Source organism: Oenanthe melanoleuca, chromosome 1A, assembly GCF_029582105.1.
Source record: "Oenanthe melanoleuca isolate GR-GAL-2019-014 chromosome 1A, OMel1.0, whole genome shotgun sequence".
Classification (NCBI taxonomy): Eukaryota; Metazoa; Chordata; class Aves; order Passeriformes; family Muscicapidae; genus Oenanthe; species Oenanthe melanoleuca.
In genome coordinates, this window is record NC_079334.1 from 5,570,647 (window position 1) to 5,595,341 (window position 24,695).

Here is a 24,695-nt window from a genome sequence, read left to right on the forward strand (position 1 = left end):
ATATCCAGACAGAGGAAGGGATATCCATCAGAATTAAAGGCAGCATCACAGCTCAGGGGTTGTGCTCTCAGGCTGTGCTTTTCACTTCTACCAACACAAGTGACCAGTCAGGAGTTTATCCACAATACACGTGTGTGCACAATAGCAGGAAAATAATGGAGCAAACTATGACAGGAGCTGTGTGAGCAGTACTGGTAACAGGATGAAAGTCTAGAATTTCTGTGCTGTTATCTACTTGATTCTGGTAGTGTACACAAAAATCCTAAGGAAATCTCTATCCAAAACAGTAATAATTAAAATTTATTACAATTTTTCCATGATCATTTAAAAACCTTGAGTCACATTAAATGTTTCTTGAGTACAGCCTTAAGCTGTAATTGAAAGAAAAAACTTGTACACTGGAAGCTCTTAAAAAATTTGTCTCTCAAAAAAAAAAAAAAAATCCAAACTTGTATAATTTAAACAGTTAAGATGATTTCACCAAGTATATCTCTTTTCCAGGAAATAAACTATCACTCAAGAAAAAACAAGAGTTGAACTCCTCAAGGTTTTTTTTTCAGGATCTGCTGTGTGTGATTCTAAAATTAGTGCCTGTTATATTTTGGTGCATCAGTTCCTGACATTTCTAGTGAAACAACTGCAAGACAACATTTTCTTTTTAGGAACTAAATAAATTTGTGAGCATTTGGTAGAATATTCTCTTGTGTAATCACAGCCCATTTCCAAGATATTGGAAAAATCTGAAAATATCTGTGAATCTGAGCTTTCAAAGACAGTTTATAAAAATCTGTTCTTTGGCTGTCTGAAGAAAGCTTAAATTTAGTACAAAAGAAAATTCCCTGTGATCATACTTGTTGCCAAATGAATGGCATACTTTGAAAGAAAAATGAATGGGCTAAAATAGATTCATGGGGGAAAAAACATAAATGGTTATGTAAATCTGAATTTTACTTGCAAGTAGTTAAAGTCATTGAATATAATGGCCAAGTTTTTAGAAGGATATGTATTTCTACAGGGAAGAATTGTTATTTTTGTTTAGGCTGTAGTTAACTTCTTTTAAAAACTACTTTAGTAATAAGGGAAAGATGTTAAAAATACCTCTATATTTGTAGCTTGGACACGTTTCTCTATCTTTAACCTCTGTTCTCTAGGGGCTTGTTCAGGGCGGTTTTTGTTGGTGGGTTTTTTGATTGGTTGCTTTGTTTGGTGTGTGTGGGGGTGTTGTGTCTATGTGTGTTTGGGTTTTTTGTGCTGTTCAGATACATGGCTCTGGCCCCAGAGGGAAAAAAAACCCTGTGTTTGTTCTTGTTCTAGATTACATATCGACTACGGTATCTCCTCCGAGCAAGGTGTGATCCTTCCCCAGTGACTAACAACACCATCCAGTTCCACTGTGATCCCAGCTTCTGGGCTCAGAACATTTTCAATCTAGGTATGATAATTTTTTATTAGCCCTTTGCTGTCCTGAAACTATTTTGATAGCAGCTTTCTTTTTGTTTTGATAGCCTCTACGATATTCATTTCTCCATTTACTCTGTTAAAAATATTTCCCTAACTGTGAAAAACATTGAAAGTGCACTGCATGGGGAAAAGTATTATTTATGAATACTATGATAAAGTATTAACAAACTTATCTTGTCTGAATGGTATATGTGATGGTGAAAATAACAGCTTTCAGTTTTCTGGTCAATACTTCTAATACTTTCAGCCACAGTGATAAGCACCCTAAGAACTCAACAGCTTAGCAGGAAGAATTAAAGGTTTTGGAGATCTTTCTCTTTCCACTGTTATCTTGGTGGGCATTTTTGTTTTTCTGTCATGTGCAGAAGATTTTGTGAGATATCCGGGGGACATTTTCTGCCTTAAATCAGAATGTGCTCTCTCAGTGTACAGAGGTGCAAATGTGTGATCCTCTACAATGTCAGAGGAAGAAAGTGCTATGGCAGTTCTTTAAAGGCAAACAAGCTCCTTTTCCCAGACATGAGGACATTGGATGGTAGCAAGGAAATTCTCCAATTCCTTCTTTAAAAATAATTTTCTTAGAGACAGGAATTGAAAGTGAAACGTGTTTCCAGAAACCAGCTGTCAGGTTTTGTGGTGAGAATTCTGAACTGCTGCTCAGCTGAGATGTTTCTCATGAGCTTTTTCCTATGCTTGGTGGGCTCTTTTTCTTGTGTATGTTTATTTAATGAACTTCTGAAATGTGGTCCCTTATATTTTGAAAAGTGCTACAGTAGAAATGGCACCTGTATAGACCAGCACTGGGGTTAAGTGATAGATAAAACCAAATCATGTTTATCCATCTAGTTTCAGAAATCACAACTTTTAGGCCATTTTGTTTATGATGAGACATGTTCAATTTCTGTAGGTAAGTTAGATATAAGAACCAGTGAAGAGAAATAAAAGTCTGAGTAAAGAAACTAGTTACTTCAGAAATGTTTTGGGTTGTAGTCAGACTGCATGTCACTGTCAGTGTGATGGCATTTCTGCTGACTGCCATACTTCAGTATTGATTTTATTTATTTTGGTTCAAATAGGTTCTTTGGTCATTGAAGATAAGGAAACACCACCACATATGCCCAAGAGCCCTGTGATGGAAGCAAACTTACAGGCAGCAGGCAGCTTACCTCCCAACCAGCTCTCCAAGTTCCCCACGCAGATCAGCTTAGCGCAGCTCCGCCTGCAGCACATGCAGCAGCAGGTCATGGCTCAGAGACAGCAGGCTCAGCGCAGAGCAGGACCTGCAGTGCTGCCAACCTCAAGAGTGCCAGGAGCCATGCAACAGCCTCCTGCTTCTCATCAGGTAAGTTAGGACTGTTTTCAGAGTCTCTTTTTTCCATGGCACCGAAGGAGAAAGTCAAGTAAAATGGGAAAAAAGGCAAACAATTTAAATCTAGACATATAACTTCAGATATCTTCATCTTCAGCACGTGGCTGTGTAGATGGTTTAGAGGACATGGTCTTTACTGAGAAATAAATGGGCATTTTAAACTTGCCTTGCAAAATGCATGGCAACAACCAGCCTATATTTATTCTTTAAAAAAATTAAATCTAGTTGTATCCAGCCATATACAGTGCTTAGCAACATTTTTGTGTTTTTGTCAAGTGATCAAAAGTTAATGTCATTAATCTTTTGGCTACATCTATTTTGCATAATACCCAATGATTCTCTCATATATCTTTCAAAGTTGGGAACACTCTCACTGGCTCCTGTTGTGTCTGTTCATATGTTAAAATAATGCAAAACTGTCTACAAGGTTTTAACATTGAAATTAATGCTTTGGTCACTCAGATAAATGGTGTGGTACTATTTGTTTGCATATAATTTATGAGGAGTTTCAGAAGTTTAAAAGGACTGTTTAGTAAAAAATGTGCAGAATACAGTACAGATCTCAGCTAACTTGCAGAGCTGTTTTTATTGTTTTTATGCAGGCACCTCCACGCTTGATTCACTTTCAGAATCATAATCCCAGGCCCAACGGTTCGGCTCTTCCTTCACAACAGATGAGATTTCCCCAAAATCAGAACCTACCAAGGCCAGCAGTCAAGCCCAACCCATTGCAAATGGCATTCTTGGCACAGCAAGCTATCAAACAGGTGGAGTCTCTTTCTCTTTTCACTCTCCCATTTAGAAATTCGACATCAAATGTGCCTTATATCATCTTTTCTACTATACTACTAGAGTGCTTTTCAATTAAAACAGAGACTGTGTTATTTTTCTATGACAAGACACCCGTAGTTTTCTTAGTGAGGTAACTGTCAAGTTGCTTTCATTTTGACAGTTCTAAGCAGCTGAAGCATTAGGGAGCTGAGCACTGTGTGTGCTGTGCAGGTGTTTTGTTCTCTTACTTGCTGTTGCTGTGGTTTCTGACCACTTATGCAAAACTTAGCATGGCCATGATCTGCACACTGCAGTCAGTGAGCAGACAAATCAGAAAATCCCAGTTTAGTGACTTGATAGTGACTTCAACAGGAACCAGGTAAAACCTTGACTAAAAAGCTAGAGCTGTCATGGTTCCCCAGAGTATGGCAAATCTGAACTCTTAAAAGTGAGGGGAAAAGAGACAGTCCACAATGGTGGCCCCTCTGCTGAGTGAGACTGATCAATGCCCAGCTGATCAGCAGCTGAACTGGAGCAGAAGCAAACACATCATGTGTGTTCAGGATGTTTAGCCTCATCTTTACTAAAAAGCAAATTATTACCACACGAGTTTATGGGTGCAGGTAAGCAGAAAAGAATCAAACAAATCTGTGACCTGAAAAGGGGTGTCATAGCAGTTATGTTTGCAATGCTTATGATGTCAGAGAACTAATTTCAACTAAATGGAAGAAAGCTGTAGAATATATAAGAAAACTTTTGAGACTAAAAAGCAAGTCACTTCTGTGCCTCTGAAAAGAAGACTGGCCTGTCTACAAGGCTTTCTTTAAAGATACCTCATTATTCAGTAATGTCTTTCTGAAACTAGAGGCCAGTTAATAGAATGATTGACTAAAAAGGAATTGAGCAGAGTCAGATTTTGCCTGCAGTTGCCAGGAAATTACATTAAAGTCATTGAAAACTGCATACATTTAAATGAGAAAGAAATTCGGTCTGACTTGGCTGTGTACTTCATATCATGGTGTTAAATGTATATGTGGCTGGAGATCCAGTCAGCATTTCAAATTCTTAATGACTTTATGTCATTAAGGAAAGCACAACATCATGGACTTGAAGGCATCCAGGTGACACTGTAGCCATTTATTTGGTAAAGCACTGGAGCAGTTGTGCATTCAGGCTATTACCTGTAATGCTTTTATTTCATAAAAACTGTTACATTTCTTCCACAACACTGTCAGTGCAGCATGAAATATTAATAGATACTTAACACTGAGGTATAGCTTTGAATTTAAGGATTTGCATTCATTTCTTCTATTCATAGTTTACAACTACTTGTCATCTTCTATTGTCTTGTGAGATTGGTTCTTGAAATGAGAGAACTTCAGAGTACATCAGGATTTTATGTTTGAATTCATCTTCCTGAACTAAGCTGCTGGTTTTATCAATACATTCAGTAGATGTCTGTTGCAAAGGAAAAAAAAAGTGCTGAACTGTGGATTTTTGTCTCTTCTTTTTAGTGGCAGATCAGTAGTGGACACACTTCAACCACCCCTTCAACTGCAAGCAGCACAACATCAACTCCATCCAGCCCCACAGTCACCAGTGCTGCTGGGTGTGATGGGAAGAATTATGGTCCCCCTGTGATAGATTTGAGTTCCCCAGTGGGTAGCTCCTATAATCTGCCATCTCTCCCTGATGTAAGTGTAACACAGAGGCAATGTTTTATGGATTCTGTTTTGAAATCTTCATGTTTGTGAGAAATAGAAACCTTTTAGACTGAAATTCTGTTTGTCAAAACAGGTCTAGGAAATAAACAATGCAGAGTTTCCTGCACGTTGCTGGAAATACTCAGAACTGTTCTGAGACACAGCTGTTAGGACAACTAAGAAAAATAGGATTACAAGTTGTAATTGGATTGTTTATTTGTATGCTGCATGTTTTTCTGCAGCCTTCATAATGATCCATACAAAAATATGTTAGCTTAGCTTTCATTTACCAGTGTCCACAGATAGCAGTGGTTTGCTGATGGCATTTCTGGTAGATTTTTAACATTTTAAAATCTATTTTTAACTTATTGAAAGAGCTATTTTGGGTAAGTATTAATGGTCATCACACTGGATATATTCCTTATATATTTTCCTTTTGATACTTCTTCATATATTCTTTTCTCATATATTCTTCATATATGCTGTGAGCTGGTGGTAGAAAGAGCATAGTTAGATCATAATTTCTTAACTTTCTAAGCTTCTCTTTTATATTTCTGCATGGTACATGTTTGCCAGAAGTCCATGTTGGAGTTACTGAGTTTTAGTCAGGTGACTTCATTTTTCCACATAACTGCCTAGCCTGTTTTTTGTGGTCTAAGGTTTGTAGAGATACTTGAAGTGTCATGGTTTTCTAGCCATACCTTGCTGTTACTTCCTTTGTCTCCCATCTCTGCTTCATTTTTACCTGCATACTGTGTGTTCTCTTTATTAAAATGGAGTACATGGACTACAGAATCACTGTATCTGTCTGACATAAAGGGGGAACTGCACAATGTGGTCATAAAACTACTGAGTTTGAGAGACATTTTAGCATATTTATTTCTGTGCACAGTATTGTGAACTCCTCTACTTGCGTGTGATTGAGTTTATGCTTTTAAGATAACATGGCACAAATCACTGTAAATATGCTGACCTTGCCAAAGCTGCTGCATCCACTTTGGATACATATTATCAAACATTATCTTACATATTGGAAGAAATGAAACATTTCAAAAAATCATTCCTCCTTATCAAACCAGAACATGTAGCTTTTACAGAAAGTTAGAATGCTGCACTGGGAGCCCCTAGAATAAAGTTGTCTGGCCTGAGCCATGGTGGAAAGAACAAGTGTTGGTTTGCTGTTTCCATTTTAAGTCAATATGCATGGCTCCTGTCCAGATGGCATTGAGTGTCCTTTGAGTTTCTTCCAGTCCTGTTAAACACCAGTGGATTAAGGGGTAATTTGTGTGTAGGTATTATCTTTTTGAGTGTATTTAATGTGAGCATGTCCAGAGAAGGTGTGGAGATAAACTTAATTCAATGTATGAAAGCTCTCTCTCTGATTTAAGCCTTCTGTGTAGCTTGTGGAGAAAAATTGGCACTTAGAGAATCATCTGCTCTTAAAATGAAGCACTGTCTGGATTTGGCTATTTCATTTTTCTTTTTAGGGAAAGCAAGATGTTATGTTTCAAAGTCACTTTTGGATGGGTAAACTTTGGTGATGCATTTTGGCCTTCACTTTCAAAATTACAGTGTGGCAGAGGCTTTTTGGTTTGGTTTTTGTTTTGAGGGTTTTTTTTTTCTTTCCCAATACTAACTGCTTCCCTTTGCTTCCCCACCTTTTAGATTGATTGTGCAGGAAACATCACACTGGATAATGCTGTAAGGAAGGATGGCACTGTAGAGCAGAATCAGCCCAAACCCCCTTCAAACAGGACTGTGCAGTCACCAAATTCCTCAGTACCATCACCAGGCCTCTCAGGTAATTGAATGTGGTGCAATTTTCTATGTAAGTTGTGCAATTGAAAAATCTATCGTGGCAAGGTAAACAGTGACATCAGAATTAATTCTGTTTTATCTTAAAGATGAGAGATAAGAAAATGAAGGCCAAGTTGTAGGAACCCTAGTAGGAGGTAGAGTTGAGATAGTATTTTAGCATGGTGATCAAAAGTTAAGCATCCAAATCTTAAAACAGGGAGGGGGATAAAAATGGGTAGATTTTAGCAAATTGGATAGAAATCCATAGCAAAGTGACACACTCAGGTGTACACCAGATTAAAAAAATGCTAAAAGCTAGCATCTGTGGTAGGAGACAAATATTGGGGAAAGTGAGATAGGATGTAACAGCAGACTAGAAATGGTGCCTTGGGTGGGTAGTGCAGCACTGACACAGGATGACCAGAGGTTTCTGTGATGGGTGGCTGAATGTGGTGGACCTGCAGGATCCAGGGGGTTCCTGTCACCATGGGAGGGCTGTGTGAGTGGGAATTCCCAGGGAGCACTCACATAATGCACTCACAGGGTGCGACAGGGTAGCAGAGACAGCAGCAATGCACTCACAGGCAGCACAAACTGCCCACTCAGGCTTCCCAGGGCTGCTGCTCAGCAGTGTGCTTCACAAGGCTCTTGGTTCTCTGAGCCCCAGACCTTTGGTCTCTCCCATATCTGTCCCCCAGACTTCTTCCTGCTCACCAGCTCAAAGTTTCCTGGCAGTTCTCCTGCGAGATCTGCTTGAATTTAGTAAAACAAAACAGTGTGCAGTGATCAGGTGGAGAGGTCAGGCAGGCAAAGGTCCTCACCCATCAGCCTGCTTCATGTAATGGGCCCTTTCTTACTCTTCTCTTTCCCTCTGTTATCTCATGCCTCACATCCTATCATGAAAATATATTAAATGAGGTATTTCTCACTGCAGGGAAATATTCCCCAAAATGTGTGTACTTCTCTGAGTTGTGTCTCAGACTTGGCACAGACCTGTGTTCTATTCTAATTGATCCTTCTGTCCTAGGAGGAATCAGTGTGACAAACGTGCACCCTCCAATTCGTTCGCCCAGTGCCTCCAGTGTTGGGAGCAGAGAGAGGTAAGGAAGGAGTGTGAGAGAAGAAAATGTAATTTCACCTCCACAGAACATGCCTCAGTCTCTTCTCTCTTTAGTGCATAAAGATTTGTCTCACCTTCTCTGTTAACAGGTCAGGCCTGATGGTTGTTACAGCACTCTTTGCATTCTAAAAGCAGTAATTTAATTTGTAATGTATTAATAGAACATCTAAAGATGTATTGACTCTATAAATGATGGCCAGGTTGGCATTATTAAAAGAATACCTTTTATAAATTAGGTTTTAAGTTCAGAAAAACCAGCTAAAGGAAAAAGCTACATATTAAAGGCCCTTGTGGAACTATAAATTACTTTAGATTTAAGGAACTGATGCTACAAAGAGGGTTATTAAGAATTTTCTGCTGCAATACAGTTAAGTGAGCACTAGATATCTACTGAGAGTCTATTCAAATGTTTTTATCCCTTACTGATAGAATATTAATGAACAAATATATTTACACAGTGTTGTTTGAAGAGTGCAGATCCCTTAATGCATTGCAATAAATTAGAGCATACATGAGACATTAATTTTTCATGCAGAGAAAAATCAGATTACATTCATCCTACTTGAGTTAGGAATGCAGGTGCTTTTTAATCTAGAATACCTTTTGCTCTGTTCCATTTACATGGTAAATTCTGTGAAGGACTCTTATGAACAGTTTAAATGAACAATTTAAATGGTTGTTTGAAGAGTCTTTACTTGCATATAAAATTGTGATTTGATATGCTGCTGCTTGAATTAATTTTGTTAGATTTAAATTCTTCATTTTCATTTTAAAAAATAAGCAGGTATTTTAAAGTTCAATTGTCCATTCTCATCCTTTTAGTAGTAAATGCATGAAAAAAGGGTCTAAGTTTTGGTGGAGCTGCAAGGCTCTAGGAAAGTTTTTTAATGTAAATATGTGTTTTATCTGCCTTATTCAGTTGTGTGGTTTAGAATGTTCAGTGGAGGTGCTTTTTTGTGCATGATCTGAAAGAAACTGAGATTATTTGCAAATTTTTCACTAATGGATCAAATTCTCTAATTTTGGGGTTGCACCATTAAAATTTTCGCATTTGATAATGCTTTTTCAGTATACATCAAAGGAAATAAGCTTGGATGTTGCATTCCATAAAGGGAATACCACTCAGGATTCAAAGACACAAAGTAGATTAGCATCCTGAGATCTTGGAAAGTATACAAAATGTGTCCAGTTCTGATTCCTAATTTCCTTCTTTTCCTGCCTCTTGATGTCATTCACAGTTCTGGCTCGTCCAGCAGGCCACCAGGAGCTGACTCTACACACAAAGTCCCTGTTGTTATGTTGGAGCCCATCAAAATTAAACAGGAGACACCTGCAGCAAATGAGAGCTTTGATTTCCCAATTGTTGTAGTGAAGGAAGAGATGGAGGAGGAGTCCCGGCCTCGGAATGTAATGTTTACAGCTAGACAGATCTCCTTTCTCTTTGGAGGGGGTTTTGTGTTTATGGGGACTAAAATTATTTACTTGTGTTCTGTTGGCAACTGTTCCAGGAGAAAACTAAAAAGCTAAATAAAAGGAAGAGCTGAAATTCAAAATCAAACTAGCCCTACTGCCAATTAAATTAAATTGTGTGATCAGACTGCTTTTATCCATTGAAAACCAGGGAAATGCTGAAATAACTTGGCAGAGATGAAATTTTCAGGTGCTGCTAGAAAGTGTTTCCAGTCATAGTGCAGGAATATCCATAAATAAGGTACTAGTTTTTTGGACCACCAGAGATTTTTTTTTATTGGTGGAACAGTAAATACTATAAGTGTGTTATAGTGTGTTAGTAATTTCTGCATTCATGTTGCAAGTTGTCTGTCTGCTGGATGTAAATCTGTTATTCAGGTCAGTTTGCACGTTGTTAGGGTCATGTAAACTCACATAAATACTGTTATCTAACTTCCTTTGTTTCTTCCTGCAGTCCATACTTACTTCCTTGCTGCTGGATACCAATCACAGTTCCACTTCTGATGAAGCTGTTCTAAGAACAGATGCACCAGACAGCACAGATGACCAGCCAGGGGTACTGCAGGAGAGCACATTTCCTGGGAAAACAGGATGGATGGGATCCTCCCACGCTGGCGAGGGCAGAAAAGAGGATGATCCCAATGAAGACTGGTGTGCCGTGTGTCAAAATGGAGGGAAACTCCTTTGCTGTGAGAAGTGTCCCAAAGTATTCCATCTTTCTTGTCATGTCCCTACATTGATGAGCTTTCCAAGGTAATTATTGACTATTTCAATTCCATCTAAAATTGCACTAAAAGACATTAGACTTGGATTGTGAAACCCAGGAAGAGCAGTGTCTTCTTTTTAGTCCTGTTTGTATTTATTAGCAGTTTTATTAGTTGGAGGAGATCTGAATTTTCATCACACTTCAGCTTAATTGTATATTTTCCCACAAAATATAGCAAAACTCTTCACTTACTTGACAATTAAGCATCTAGGGCATCTATTATTAAAACTGGGACACAGAATTGCCAATCTGTCATAAAAACTTTTAAGGGTGACTGAAAATAGTTGTATTTCTTAATAATAATGATCTCTAAATAATAATTGAGAGATGTCTACAGGAAAAATCTGAATTAATATAGTATTAAATTTATTACTTCAGTGCTAAACATGGCTACACTCCAAGCATGGGATGTGTAGTGACTGACATATTTAATAACATCTCAGCGTTGAAACTAGCATTAAGCTTTCTTGGTGGGCTGTTACAAAACCATTGCTCAGTTTCTTAACTTTCAAAATAGAGTTTTAAATAGATTATTTTTATAAGCATTACCAGCGTTTGCTTCTGGAATTAGTGTATTTGATTAAAATAAACAGCATTTTGCAATGCCCCAGCTTGGAAATGTCATACAATAAGCTTGTTTGTATTAAAGGATAAAAACATTGGTCATAACATGCTCATTGGTTAATGCTTTTATAAATAATAGGTTTTCTGATTAAATATCAGCATAGTTTACTGGTGTAAAACATTTGGATAGCAACTTAGATAAGCATGTTGATATCTCTGTGCTACTCTGAACAGGCATACTTCTGGAAGTATATCCTTGTTTTAAATGTCACACAAAAATGTTTCTCTTACTTTTTGAAGCTTCAAATTCCAGGTTGTTCTGGTTTTTTTTTTTTTTAGTTAAAACAATGCTATGTTACAGCTTTATGCCATAAGGAAAACTCATTAAGGTTACAGTAAACATTTATATTAATAAATATTCTTTCTGGCAAGGACCCAAAAAGTAATCTTGAAGCAGATAGATAACTATGCACTACACAAGACTTGGTTTCTATTAAAATTAAATAATAACAAGTCTTTAAAATGCTTCATTTTTACTTGATCATTCAGTGGAAGCTGAGGTAATGATGTCTGAGGGCAAGGGAACCAAAAGGCACTTTAATGGCAGGTGTTGATATCTGTAAAGGTGCACATTACTACAGGTGCATTGTGTTCCTTGGGCTTCAGAGCACACTTAGCTCAAGTTTCTTCCTGACTTCTGATGTATCAGGTTTTTGTTTTCATCTTTATGGGGTTGCTTGCTTTTTTTTCCCAGCTGTAAGTCTGCCAAACAAACTTGAATCTCTTAGCATTACTTCCTTCAAACATGCAAAAAATCTTGTTATTATTGTGTCAGTGGTGTTAGTCTGCTGCTTTCATAGCTGCTTTTTGTTCCTGTTTCGGGTGGATAGAGCAATTTCAGAGGTTCATAGAGTCACAGGGTGTTTTGGGTTGGAAGGGATCTTGAAAGGGATCTAAATTGAACTCCCCTGCAATGCTCAGGGACATCTTCAACTAGATCAGGTTGCTCAGAGCCCCATCCAACCTGGCCTTGAATGTTTCCAGGGATAGGGCATCCACCACCTCTTTGGGCAATCTGTGCCAATGTTTCACAGACCTCACCTTGAACTTTTTCCTTGTATCCAGTCTACCCTCTTTCAGTTTAATACAACACTCCCACATCGATTTGTAAGATCACAGCATATTCTTTCCTTCATTCCAACCTACCACATTCTTCCTGATTCTTGGATATCTTAATGCATCATTCTTCTGTCTTTAATTTGTTCCTTGTTTTCTTGTACCACAAGATTTTTAGGTCATGGCCTGTGTCAGTTGTTGTGTATCTGCCACATTTTTGTAAGGCTAGTCCAGACACACAGGTGACACTGTCATAAATCATTCTGTGAAGTTTAGACAGTAAAAAGTAAAACTTCTTCAAGCAAAATTCATTCACCAATGCATGCTAAAACTGTCAGATAGTGAAAATGTTTGGATCACTCTGAATAGAAAAGAGTAAGATTTTCTTTTTAAATGTGTGAAGTCTTCTGCCTTACTATTGAAATGAAATAAAGGGTGCTGCAGAAACTATTTGCTATTGATGAAGACACTTTATAATAACATACCTCTGGTAAATAGATATAGTTGATCCCATAAGTGGTTATTCCTGGATTCTGTCTGTTGTGTGATGATTCAGCCCTCTGGTGGTTATCTGCAAGCATGCAGGTTTCTGGGATTTTTTTGTAGAGAACTACATTAAAAACAAACTCTTCATAGTTTTTTCAAAACTTTCAAGTTCATAAATTGTGTTCAACAATCAGTGCACATAGCTTGTAGAACTAACTCTTATAATCTTATTCTGCCTTTTCAATCTCCAATATTGTCTTATACAAAGTGGTAAAATCATGAACATCTGGCAGTTTTAGGGAGTGGAATATTTTCAGTTTTACAAAGAATCCTGTCTGTGGTAATCTCTGTAATTAGTAAGGTACTGTAGATCAAGATTGTAGAGGGTATGTAGTTCTCACCACACAATACTAACACTTTTCCTTCTGTACAGCCATGTGACTCCTTCCTTCTCTCTGTAGTTATGGTTGTCCAGGGCTCTTCATAGTGCTATCCTTAAATCCTGTGAGCTCAAGTGAAAAACTTCAGTATTGACAAAGGCAGAGACCATCTGTCTGTCTTTCTGCTAGGACACCATTAATGACACCAGTGCCACTAAAAGGAAACAAAGTTGTAGCAAAGCATTTTTGCCAGCTGTTGCAGCCTTTAGTACCACCACCAAGAAAACAAGAGAGATGCAGGGAAAACCCACCCCACAGAGGAGGGATTTGCCCAGAAATAGGTGGAAAGCCTTCTGGCAAAGAGTTCTCCCTCACTGAGGTCACCGTGTCTGTTTGTCTTCTTTAGTGGAGAGTGGATTTGTACATTCTGTCGGGATTTGTCCAAGCCAGAAGTTGAATATGACTGTGATAAACCTGCTCACAGCTCTGAAAAAAGAAAATTGGAAGATACCACGGGTTTGGCACCCATAGACCGCAGGGTAAGGATAAAATTACTATTTACAACTTTTAAGCTGAAGCAATTTTGAACTGCATTAGAAACTTTTGTCAGTATTTCACCTATTTTCATTTGGCAACTTGTGTAAATAACACTGAAATTAGCATTTTATTGGGGTCTTAGTCTACATGTAGAACCATTTATGGAAGAGTAGTAGAGAGAAGAAAGACTCCCAGGCTCATGACACTGATTAATTAGGGGATTATTATTGCTAATACAGTATATAGATGTTGCCAATGCAGTGTATAATATAAGCAGGTCTGAAGGGCTATAACATGGGCAGGTTTGCAGAAAGCACAATTGAAAAGCACCCATAGAGCTGCTTTAGGATTTTATCTCCACCTGTTACTCACCTGTCCAAAGCTGAGTGTTCCCATCCTTGTGCTGGTTGTTGCTTGACTGGATCCACCTGGGAGCTGCCCTGCAGCCTCAGGAGGTCAGTTTGCCCAGCTGGCCCAGTCTCCAGGAGCATTTTGTACCCTTCTGCAGGCCCACGTGTACCAAGATCAATCACAACCATCACCACTCCCCCACCTCTGCAAGCATCCAGACAGTTCCTCCTGCAATTCCCACTGGTGTTTTTATCTTAGGACAGATCATATTGCCCATCAAGAACAGTGTGTATGTGTGTGGAGGACAGACTGTCACACCATTATTTTCATGTGCTCTGTTTGTATTTTGCATTAAATGTAAGTTATAAGCCCTGTAAAGATTCTGATAAGGAATCAGCAACATAAAATCACACAGAAGCATTCTTAGAATCTCTTTCAAGGCTCAAGATCCAGTTTAATAGATTTGTATACACAAAGAAAAAGGTGAATACTGAGTTCTGTATTTTCTGTAGCTTGTGATTTTAGAATAAGCCACTGAGGGTCACTCAATCACTTAGGTATCTATTTTTCTTGACACAGAAGTGTGAAAGACTGCTGCTATACCTCTACTGTCATGAAATGAGTCCTGCCTTTCAAGATCCAGTTCCTCCCACAGTAAGTACCTCACTTCTGTCTATTTTATGTTAGCAGCTTATTTGCCATGTTTCTAATGGCTTTCTAAAGTCCATTATCATAAGTCAAATTCTACAGACATTTAGTGCATTAAACATGTTTAGTTTTATTCAAACTGTCTGAAGGGAGAAGTGAAAGCCTTGGGTTGGCAGGGGATTTACAAGTAAAATTCCACAACAACTGATTCTACTTAATACTTCAAAAATAGTTACAGAAAGTAAATTCTAACACTGCTACCTCATATCCTCAGTTACATCACTGAGAAGATAAATTGGGATATATTTAGGGCTTTTAAACATTACCTTATTTTGAGAATTGAGGTACTCCATAGTACTAATATGAAATGGAATTTCTTACTGACTTGAAATGCGTCAGTTTAAAATGGTAAACAGTACCTGGGTGCATTAGAAGTCCAAGGATACAAAGTGCTACTACCATGATCAGATGAAAAGATGTTCTTCAGGGCAAGTCAGTGGGGAAGAACAAGTCAATGGGGAAAGAGTTCATCAAAAAGCAGTATGTTCTATGCAGCCTTTAATCCATTTGAATAAGAATTCTAAAGAACATTCCAGAGTTTAATAATAAGAAATGGCACAAGAGATTGATGATTCAGATTATGGTTATGTGTTACTAGATTCAGGTATTAAAAACATGAATTTAGTTAGGAGGAAATAGGAAAAAATATATTACCACTGATTTTCATTCTTATTTACTTTCTTATTCTTTCTAAAGAACAAAAATCTTAATTCCACAAGCCACAGTTTGGGTATGAAAACCATTGATATCTCTAAAATTTTCTACCATTTCAAAGGACTTGCTTCATATGGCGGTCTTGAAAATGAAACCTAATAGCTTACTTGACTACACCTGAAAATAATGTCCAAACCAACTCTAGCTCTATTATACGTAGTTAGTGGTGTTTTATATATTTCTCTTTGATTTTAAAATAGGCATTGGAAAGATTATATTTTAGCCAAAAAATTGTCATAAATCAGTGTTACTCCAGAAACTGTCTGCATGTATATTAAAAGTGCAATTCTTGTATCTTTGAGTTGTACTTCCAAGATGAGACTAAGCCTTGCCCACTCCCTCAAATCTAAAGGTTTTTAGAACAATAAATTATGAACACAACTATATTTTGGACTTTTTTTTTTCTCTACTTAGGTCCCTGATTACTATAAAATAATCAAAAAGCCTATGGACTTATCAACCATCAAGAAAAGACTTGAAGTGACCAATTCATTCTACACAAAGCCAGAAGATTTTGTGGCTGATTTCAGACTGATTTTCCAGAACTGTGCTGAATTTAATGAGGTTAGAAAAGTAGATACTTTTTCAGGTTTTCTTGGCTTAGTTGCTTTCAGGAAAACTGTAATGGGGGTAGAACTTACAAGAACTTACTGTATTGCACTTTGATGATGAGACTGCAGTGAAAACAGATCAGATTTGACACTGCTGTGGTCTGAGATAACTCTGCAGTGCAGATCTTTCCACAGAAGGGAGGAGGATGGTAACAAACATAGCTGAATGCAGGACAGCAGCTAAAAGAAAAGGACAATTTTTTATCATACAGGTTAATGGCAGGCAGATGTAAAAGTTGGTTTTGTCCTCCTTGCTTCACATCTTAAATTCAGTGGGATTTTCATTCTGGGAGCTCAGTAATCACCCTTAAGATTTCAAGTTGCATCTTAAGTAATTGTTATTATCCCCTACTGCACATAAGGGAACGTGGTGAAACAGATGCAGGTTCTGAGTGGACCATAAAATGAGAGAGAAGGACAGTGGGAATAAAGGCTTCTCCAAATGGCCTCTGTTGGGTTCTCATCCAGTCACCCTTGACAGCAAGGAATTATTCCTACACTGGGGGTCTCTGCTTAAGGAAACTTATAGCTGTGGATGACTTTAGGACTGCTCAGTCTTCCACATTATATAGTCATTGTCTACCAAGTAATATTTTCACTGTTACTAAAAAGATCTGTAAGCTAGAGAAGTTTATAACACCCTGAGGGCATATCTATGTGTTTCACAGCACAACACAAGTCTGTCCCCCTACTCCCACCCTAGTCAGGATTTAAGAATTCTTAGAATCTTTATAGCTTGGAGAACCCAGGCAGTGTGGCTTTTGTGTGTGGCTTCTGTGGTCACCTGTCAGAGACAAAAATCACTGAGGGTTGTTGGCTGGATCTGCCCTCACTCTGTGTTTTTGTGCTCTTTGGGCCCTGGAATGTCCTCCATAGCCATTCTTGCTGCTGACTGATGTTTTTTGTAGTTTTTACCTAAAAGACCTAATGCAATCTAGTTAAAAAACTATTTCCTGATGCACTGATGTTGTTAATTCACCCAACAGCCCAACTCAGAAGTGGCTGATGCTGGCATGAAACTCGAAGCCTACTTTGAAGATCTTCTAAGTAACCTTTATCCTGAGAGAAAGTTCCCTGTACAGCCCAGCAGCCAGAGTGAAAAAGATAACCCAGAACTTACGGATGACTCGGATGATGACTTTGTACAGCCCCGGAAAAAACGCCTCAAAGGAGAAGACCGTCAGTTTCTTAAATGAGCCACATGTGTTACTACAGAAAGTTTTTAAAAACTGAGAATATTTATCACTGGCATCACTGTTTTGACTTGTAGGTTTGTGAATATTTACTAGACTTTCTACTCCCTGCCTGAAACACAAATCTAATGGAGATCAAGGCATGTGAAGAGCTTCTCTGAAGTTCAAACCTTTCATCTCTTTTCTGGAGCAGCTTAGAAATTGCCATATTTGTGGGGTGACAGCTGTTTAACTTTGCTTTGAAGAAGTTTGTATAGAATTTAACTTCAAAATACAACATGGGTTCAACATGTGGCTGAGTTTGAAGAAAATGTGATCTCACCAGACTTTTAATTTTACCAAAGGCATGTGGCTGGCCATAATTTGATCTCTCTGTACTGTATTTAACACAAGCCATGAAAAAAGATGGTGTAATGTTATTGTCCTGCAATTACTGATTGGTATAACAGAAGTGTAGTTACCCCCAACAAAGTTATTGGAAATTTTAAAATGTAAGGGAGAGGAGGGTATTCAAACTAACTTAAAAAAAAAAAAACCAAAGGAAGAAGAGGGATTTGTGTGAGAGTTTCTAATGGAGGAAGTAAAGGACAGAATATTTTGGTTTGCACCATTTTTCTCACCACCAGCAGGAAACTGGTATTTCAGTACTGTTTTGTTTAACAGGTGTCTCAACTGTGATGTACCTCTGTTTAAGAAAATTGGTGGGAAAGTCAAGTGGAAAAGTGTTTGTTTGCAAAACCAGTCATTTTTGTGAATTTTTAAAGAGGAGAGCAAAAGCATTATTTCTGTCCACAATTTCTTGTTGTTTTCCTATATTTCTAAATATGTCAGAATGCAACCAAGTATTCACTTAGGAATACACAAGTTTGAAGAGACAGGTATTGCTCTTCAGCCTTTCATCTGTCCCTAACCACCAGAAAATGAGGATGAATTACTTTATTTTGTTCCATCTACTTTCCAGGAGCTCTGACATTAGGATTCCTTCTGTCCTCCCCCTCCAGTGGGACCCTCCTGTGAAAGTTTTCTATCAGTTCTGTGGTTCCAGCTGGCTCCCTGAAAAACTCCAAACTTAATCCAAACAAAACTTTATCCAACTCTAACCTTTTATCTTAAGGCATCTCTGAGGGCTGTTGCTTGGGGTTTAATTTCTGTGAGGGAAGATTCCCTTGGCTTTAACACTGCTGATGGATGATGTCTCCAGGCTGGAAGGGAAGGGATTTGGGGTGGGTGGGACATACCTGGGGGTGTGCAGGAGCTCCAGGAGGTCAGCACCAGGAATTGCTGTCTGAGCCCCTCTGCAAACACACCCTGCCACCATTCCCAGGTACTGCCAGCTGTTCTTGGGGTCATTTTGGGGGGGGGGTCAGTGGGATCTGTCTGGGCTGAAGCACCTCCAGGTGCCTGTTCAGGGCAGCCCCTGGCCCAGGAGCTGTGGGCAGCCCTTTATCCACATCCATCCCAGCACTGCCCAGGAATCCCAGTGCCCATCCCTGGGATGTGTGCCTGGAACACTGTGCCACGGGCAGGACACTGCAGCACAGCTCCTCCCCTGCCAATACCGAGGACAGGAGGGGCTGGGTCCCTTCCTGGGGCTCCCACCTCCTCCTGCCCCCATTCCCAGCCAGCTGGGACACCTGGGGAACACCAAGGAACGTTCCTGGCAGGGAGTGGGAGTCACTGAGGGCTCCGTGCAGCTCTGGGCCAGAAAAGCAGCTCCAGCCTCAGCACTGCTGTGATTTTGGGCTGTGAACACTCACCTGCAGGAAACGCCCCTCTGCAGGCTGGACAGCCCTGACACTCTCCAGAACTTTGGCCATGGACCAAGTGAGCCCTCAGGACTTGTCCTGCCCAGTTCTTCTGGAAAGAGACATGGAATGAGCACCTTTACAGCTGCTGAGCAAATCCTGGAAAGGGCTGGTGTGTAAAACAGCGTTAACAGAAAAACAGGAGCTGCATTAGCACAGGAATTCCCTTGCTGGCAGCAGCCATTCCCACCCCAGGCAGGACCTTCCTCACGACCCTGAGATCGGCTCAGGTGCTTGAGCAGGGTGCTAAGGACAAGATTCTGAATGCAATCCCTGCATGGGCCGGTCTCATCACTATCTGATTTGATGATCGTCATGGCTCTTTCCAGCTAAGAATCTCCTGTGCTCTAGAAATTAAAGGCCAAAGTTCTCACGGGTTTTTTAAACCCACGGGTTTTCCATTGGAGAGTGCGAGCCACAGAGAAAGTGGTGGAGAGGAGGGAGAGGATCGGGTCCCACCCGGCAGGTGTCGGAGGAGCGGCGGGAGCGCGGCTCCGAGCCCCGGTCCCGCCCCGGGCACGGCCGGAGCAGGAGCGGCAGCGCCGGAGCGGCTCCTCCCGCCCGCGGCGACCCAGCGCCGCTCGTTCCGCGGGGCGGCGGGACCGGGGCTGCGGGCACGGGGAGGGGGAGGCGGCAGTGCCGGAACCGGGGGTTCGCTGCCCTCTCGGGATTCCCGGGTTCGGTTCGGTTCGTGCCCTCTCGGGATTCCCGGGTTCGGTTCGGTTCGTGCCCTCTCGGGATTCCCGGGTTCGGTTCGGTTCGTGCCCTCTCGGGATTCCCGGGTTCGGTTCGGTTCGGTGCCGGCCCTGCCCGGCAGGGGGCGCTGCGCTCGCGCCGCCGCTCCGTGTCCGCCAGGGGGCGCCCCGCGGGCGGGCGGCGCTGAGGGAGCGGCGGCGCCGGGCGGTCCCGGGGCGGTTCGGGCGCTCCCCGCGCCCCGCCCGCCTCAGCCGCGACCCAGCGCCCGCTCGGGGAACCGCCGCCCTCCTCCGGCACCGGCACAGCCCCGGCTCCCCGGGCGGGACCCCGGCCCCGCGCCGGCCGAAGCGGAGCGGCAGCGCCGGGCTCGACCCCAGCGCCCGTCCCGGAGCGGCTCCTCCGCCCGCGGCCATCCCGGACCCATCCCGGTCCAAACCCCCATCCCGCCCGCCGAGAAAAAACCGGCTCCGCCCGGGACCCCCAGCAGACACCGGCAGGACCCGGACCCGAATTCCCGGGCCCGGATTCCGGTACCGGCCCCACCTCAGCACCTCGGGCTCCACGCAGCGCTCCGAGCGCCGGTCCGGCCGCACCCGGGACGAGCATCCCCCACAGTGAGCGGAGCGGCGCGGATCCGCCGGCATTTATGGGCGGGGCCGCACAGGTGTGAGGGGCGGGGCCGCACAGGTGTGAGGGGCGGGGCCGCACAGGTGTGAGTGGCCCCAGCGCGGCTGCGCGGGGCGGGGCCGAGCGGATTTAAGTCCCCGGAATCGCCTTTGGAGCTATTCGCCTGTCAGCGCTCGGAGCGGAAGGATGGGCCGGCCCGAGCTCCGTATTTCTCTCCCGTTTCTTTTCCTTTCTTTTCCTGCATGCACGCACAATAGTAGGCTAATAGCTCTGATTGCTGGACTGCCCCTTCCTTGTATAAAAAAAGGGGGAGATATGGATAGATAAGCGGCATATGATTTGTTTAAATGCTTTTTAGAAAAGCGAAAGGTAGAAATTGATTTTAAGAAAGATTTATCAAAGTTGTTAGACTATGCTAAAGAAAAGGGCTTTTTTGCCAACCCAGAGGAGGTTTTCAAGTTTGAGGAGTAGCAGAATCTAGGGGATTGTTTGTACCGAGCAGTTAGTGACGAGGATAAGATAGCAGAGAAGTTGTCCCAGCCCTGAGAGGTTAAAATTAATTGTTTAGAGGCATATAAGGCAGAAAAAAGGATTGCTTCTGCTGCTTCAATGCATTTGGATGGCAAGCCACCTGCCGTGCAGGGCAGGTATGTATGTTTTTGGAGGAGATAATCTTCCTCAGGCACTGGTTATGAAGCAAGTTACAATTCTGCCTAGGTCTGCTTCTGGAGCGGTGCCTTTTACCCCCCCGCTGATATCGCAGCGGGACAAGCTGTCCTCAGAGGAGAAAGCGGCACGCTACCACCCAGATGATAATAAAGTGCTGAATGGTCGAGGTAGAATTAAGGGTAGGGTGGATTGGAACAAGATTATGGGAGAGGCAATAGCGGCTGGAGAGTGGGGTATTGTGGCAAAGTTGCAGGAGCCACGTGTGATGCAGCAAGCATTCCCGGTTGTGTACACCCCTAATGCAGCAGGAGGGCTGGAGGCAACAAAACCTCCCTTAGATTGGGAGATGTTAATGCAGCTACGCAGTACAGTTAATGATGCTGGCATGCATGGGGAACCAACGAAGCAAGTGCTTAATTATATTTGGGGTGTGGGATTGTTGTTGCAAGAGGATATAAAAAATATTTTTAAACTGATTATGACACGATCACAGTTTATGCTATGGCAGGCTCATTTCCAAGCCTTTTGCAATGAGGCAGCAGTTACTCAGAGAGCACAGGTGGACCCGCTTCATGGGGTCACAAAGGAACAGTTTATGGGGGTTGGTCAGTTTGCCACACCAGAGATGCAAGCTCAGCTGGGGCCAGATGTAATAAAGGAGGCAATGCGGTTAGCTCGGGCTGCGTGTGATCGGGTTAGACTAGAGCGGGGGAGAGTTACCACCTTATAGGCACATTAGACAAGGCCCACAAGAGTCTTTTTCTAGTTTTGCTGACAAAGTTACCGCAGCGATAGAAAGAGCAGGAGCACCCCAATATATGCAAGGAGCAGAACTTAGGGAGTGTGTCATTCGGAATAGCAATTCCTGGGTGAAATCAGTGATAGCTACCCTACCGGGCAATTGGGATGTGGTGGAACTGCTAGAACGTACGAGTGAGATTCCACAAGGGACTCAGGCTATGTTAGTTGAGGCCCAGAATAATTTGACATTAACCTTAAAAGCAGGGCAGTCCCAGAACCAGGCCTTTGCTGCTGCTGCGCTGGCGGCGCTGAAACCGCCCGGACCCCGGGGTGCTGGCAGGCCTCGTTCGACCAGCAAACGCTTCAGATGTGGTTGGTCTGGCCGTGTACGACGGGAGTGCCGGACTGCAAACGTGTGGTGCCGTGACTGCCAGCTCGACTCATTCTACTGAAGCCTGCAGATGTAAGAGGGGACACGGGCAGAAGAGTGCGAGGGGACGCGGCTCCAAGACACCAACTGCGACCCAGGCCTCCCAAGCATTCCCAGCGCCCCTCCCTACTCCCAGCCAGCAAACTACGGCCTGCCACAAGAGGGAGCCTCGGCTTGGACTTGGCAGCTGCAATAGATACTGCGTTAAAGGATACCAAGCAGGTAAAGATTCCTGCTGGAGTACCTGGACTCTTGATTGATTAAATGGACAAGCTTACAGAGCTCTGTTGTTAGGTCAATCCTCAACCACCTTGCAGGGCTTGACTGTTGAACCTGGAGTTATTGATGCAGACTATATGGGGGAAATCATGATGATGGCTCATACACGTTTTCCCCTATGAGTATTCCTGCAGGAAGCCGTATAGCCCAGCTGGTCCCGCAACAACAGCTGGTTAAGGAGGCCCAGGGACCAGTGCGAGGAGCTGGTGGATTCGGATCTACAGGAGGCTTGGTACTACTTACTCTTACAATGGAACAATGTCCAGTGGTGGAGGTGTATCCCAACATTTGTCAAACTGTTTTGCAGTAATGGGGGTCCCTAAACTATTGAAAATGGACAATGGCCCCACATATACTAGTGAGAAAATAAGGAAGTTTTGCCAGCAGTGGGGTATTTCTCATGTTACTGGTATTGCTCACTCCCCAATAGGCCAAGCCATTGTGGAACGAGCCCACCAAACTTTAAAAAACTATTTGATGAAATTTAAGTGTGAGATGGACGTATATTCATTACTTGCCAAAACTTTATTTGTACTGAATTACCTGTGCTTTTTGGGGTCTCATGTTGAACCTCCAGTTGTAATTCATAGTAGGAGAGCAGAGCTGGATCCAAAAGGAGCCCCTATGACGGTCATGTACCGAGATCCCAAAACAGGAATGTGGCAGGGTCCTGCTGAGGTACAATATATGGGTAGAGGTTACGTGTGTGTCATCACCCCCACAGGACCTATCTGGGTGCCCAGCAAATGGATCCGACCGGTGACCGATGGCGACACCATGCGACAAACCCCGGCTGCAGATAGCTCCGCTCCCAACACACCAACAAAGAGAACGACTGAGGGATTATTCAGCAGTACAACCGTTGGTGCTCCAACTCAAGAATTCTCTGAAGAAAAGGATTAGTTGGACAACCCTTATCGATTTAGAGACATCTGCTCTTCGAGAACCCTCAAGGCTTTGCGAATGTATTGGACTGGGGCGAAGGCGAAGTTTGAGCTGTATTAAGGGGTGCGGAAGTGGTTCTTGGGCACTGTTGAGGTGTGGGGGGTGTAAACAAAGACTTTGGGTGCATCAATCACAGCTGTGGGAACCTGCATGTACAAGCTGTAGAAGAGAAATACACAGAGCTAACTGGCAGCGAGACGCTCAGAAGGAAACTGAGAATCGTTCACTAGGAGCTGCCGAGTTGGTTTTTGATAATCGTGACAATAGATATCGATTGTTGGTACGCTGGTACCTTCAGCAAGCTGCAAAAAGGATTGAGTGGTACCTTGCTACAGTAGCCATCAGGTTCCTCTGCTCTCGAAATATAGGCATTTCACATCACCTTAGTATACCTGAAGGACAATGGGATGATACCGTTAGGAGGCATTGGCGGCTTTAGTTTGGGAGTGCTAATCCTTTGCACCCTCCCAATACAGGCATGGGTAGCAGCACAACCCAAAACTAATATTTGGGTTACCCTGGCAAACAAAACTGGGCGGGACGCCATCTGTCTGTCCTTAGCGTCACCGGGTAATCCCTTTTCCACATGCTTGGTTGGTATACCCCTTGATGCTCAGCCATGCCCCAGTAACATTCCAATCTGCAACATTAGGACCAAAAAGCAATGTTGATTCTTGGGACCAATGCGTTCCATACTTGGGACACACAGGATTAGAGCCCCAAGAGTTGGAGTTACTTGGGTCAGTTCGAGCCGATGCATCTGTGATCTTTAATTATTCTAGTCAATCCTTACAACAACCAGGACTTAACTATGCAGTTTTGATAAATGCAACCCTTGTGGTGTATCAGAATGCCTCTCAATGGTCTAACTATACCTCTGCCAACATTTCAGTGTCTACAAACACCCCTATTGCCTTGCCTCCTGGAATATTTTTGATTTGTGGGGACAGAGCTTGGCCAGGTATACCATCCAGATAAAGAGGGGGTCCATGTACGTTAGGAAGACTTACCTTACTTACACCCAATACATCAACGATTTTACAGATCCATCGGAAACACCTTTGCACCCAAAGATTAGCCCACGCTTTTAAACCTGAATGTCAGGATAATATACGATTTTGCTCACCAGAACAAATCTAGCAGCATCTTTTCTTGCTCCAGGTGTGGCTAGCGCTGGAGCTTTGGCCCAGCTTAACAAGCTTGCTGTTGGTTGGCAAAGCAAACCAACACAATTTCTATAGCTCTTTCCCAACTATTAACTGATGTTGATTCTATTCGTCATGCTATTTTACAAAACCGAGCAGCCATAGACTTTTTGCTTTTGGCACTGGGCCATGGATGTGAAGACTTTAAAGGAATGTGCTGTATCAGTCTTTCTGATCATTC

General features: G+C 42.3%; 2 protein-coding genes across 2 annotated transcripts in view; both read left to right on the forward strand.

Annotated features, from left to right (window-relative positions):
- The window catches only part of TRIM24 (tripartite motif containing 24), a 53,922-nt gene extending 36,265 nt beyond the window's left edge, over positions 1 to 17,657 (forward strand). The window contains exons 8-19 of the mRNA XM_056510244.1: positions 1,315 to 1,432; positions 2,538 to 2,803; positions 3,433 to 3,597; positions 5,116 to 5,295; positions 6,970 to 7,105; positions 8,129 to 8,201; positions 9,460 to 9,628; positions 10,146 to 10,444; positions 13,410 to 13,542; positions 14,471 to 14,545; positions 15,728 to 15,877; positions 16,911 to 17,657. Coding sequence (XP_056366219.1) covers positions 1,315 to 1,432; positions 2,538 to 2,803; positions 3,433 to 3,597; positions 5,116 to 5,295; positions 6,970 to 7,105; positions 8,129 to 8,201; positions 9,460 to 9,628; positions 10,146 to 10,444; positions 13,410 to 13,542; positions 14,471 to 14,545; positions 15,728 to 15,877; positions 16,911 to 17,120 — 1,974 coding nt within the window. The 3' untranslated portion in view covers positions 17,121 to 17,657. The remainder of the gene's footprint in view (positions 1 to 1,314; positions 1,433 to 2,537; positions 2,804 to 3,432; positions 3,598 to 5,115; positions 5,296 to 6,969; positions 7,106 to 8,128; positions 8,202 to 9,459; positions 9,629 to 10,145; positions 10,445 to 13,409; positions 13,543 to 14,470; positions 14,546 to 15,727; positions 15,878 to 16,910) is intronic.
- A 1,580-nt stretch (positions 17,658 to 19,237) lies between these two features.
- LOC130263966 (translation initiation factor IF-2-like) lies at positions 19,238 to 22,914 on the forward strand. The gene is made up of 3 exons (XM_056511836.1): positions 19,238 to 19,250; positions 19,290 to 20,232; positions 21,920 to 22,914. Exons 1-3 carry the CDS (start codon positions 19,238 to 19,240, stop codon positions 22,080 to 22,082), a joined length of 1,119 nt encoding a protein of 372 aa, XP_056367811.1. The 3' UTR covers positions 22,083 to 22,914.
- Positions 22,915 to 24,695: the final 1,781 nt, after the last annotated feature.

Bases quoted from the DNA above. Each gene is read 5' to 3' on its own strand.
- LOC130263966 (XM_056511836.1), top strand. The intron at 20,233-21,919 runs GTGAGCGGAGCG...CCTTAAAAGCAG, and splicing joins CGGGACGAGCATCCCCCACA to GGCAGTCCCAGAACCAGGCC.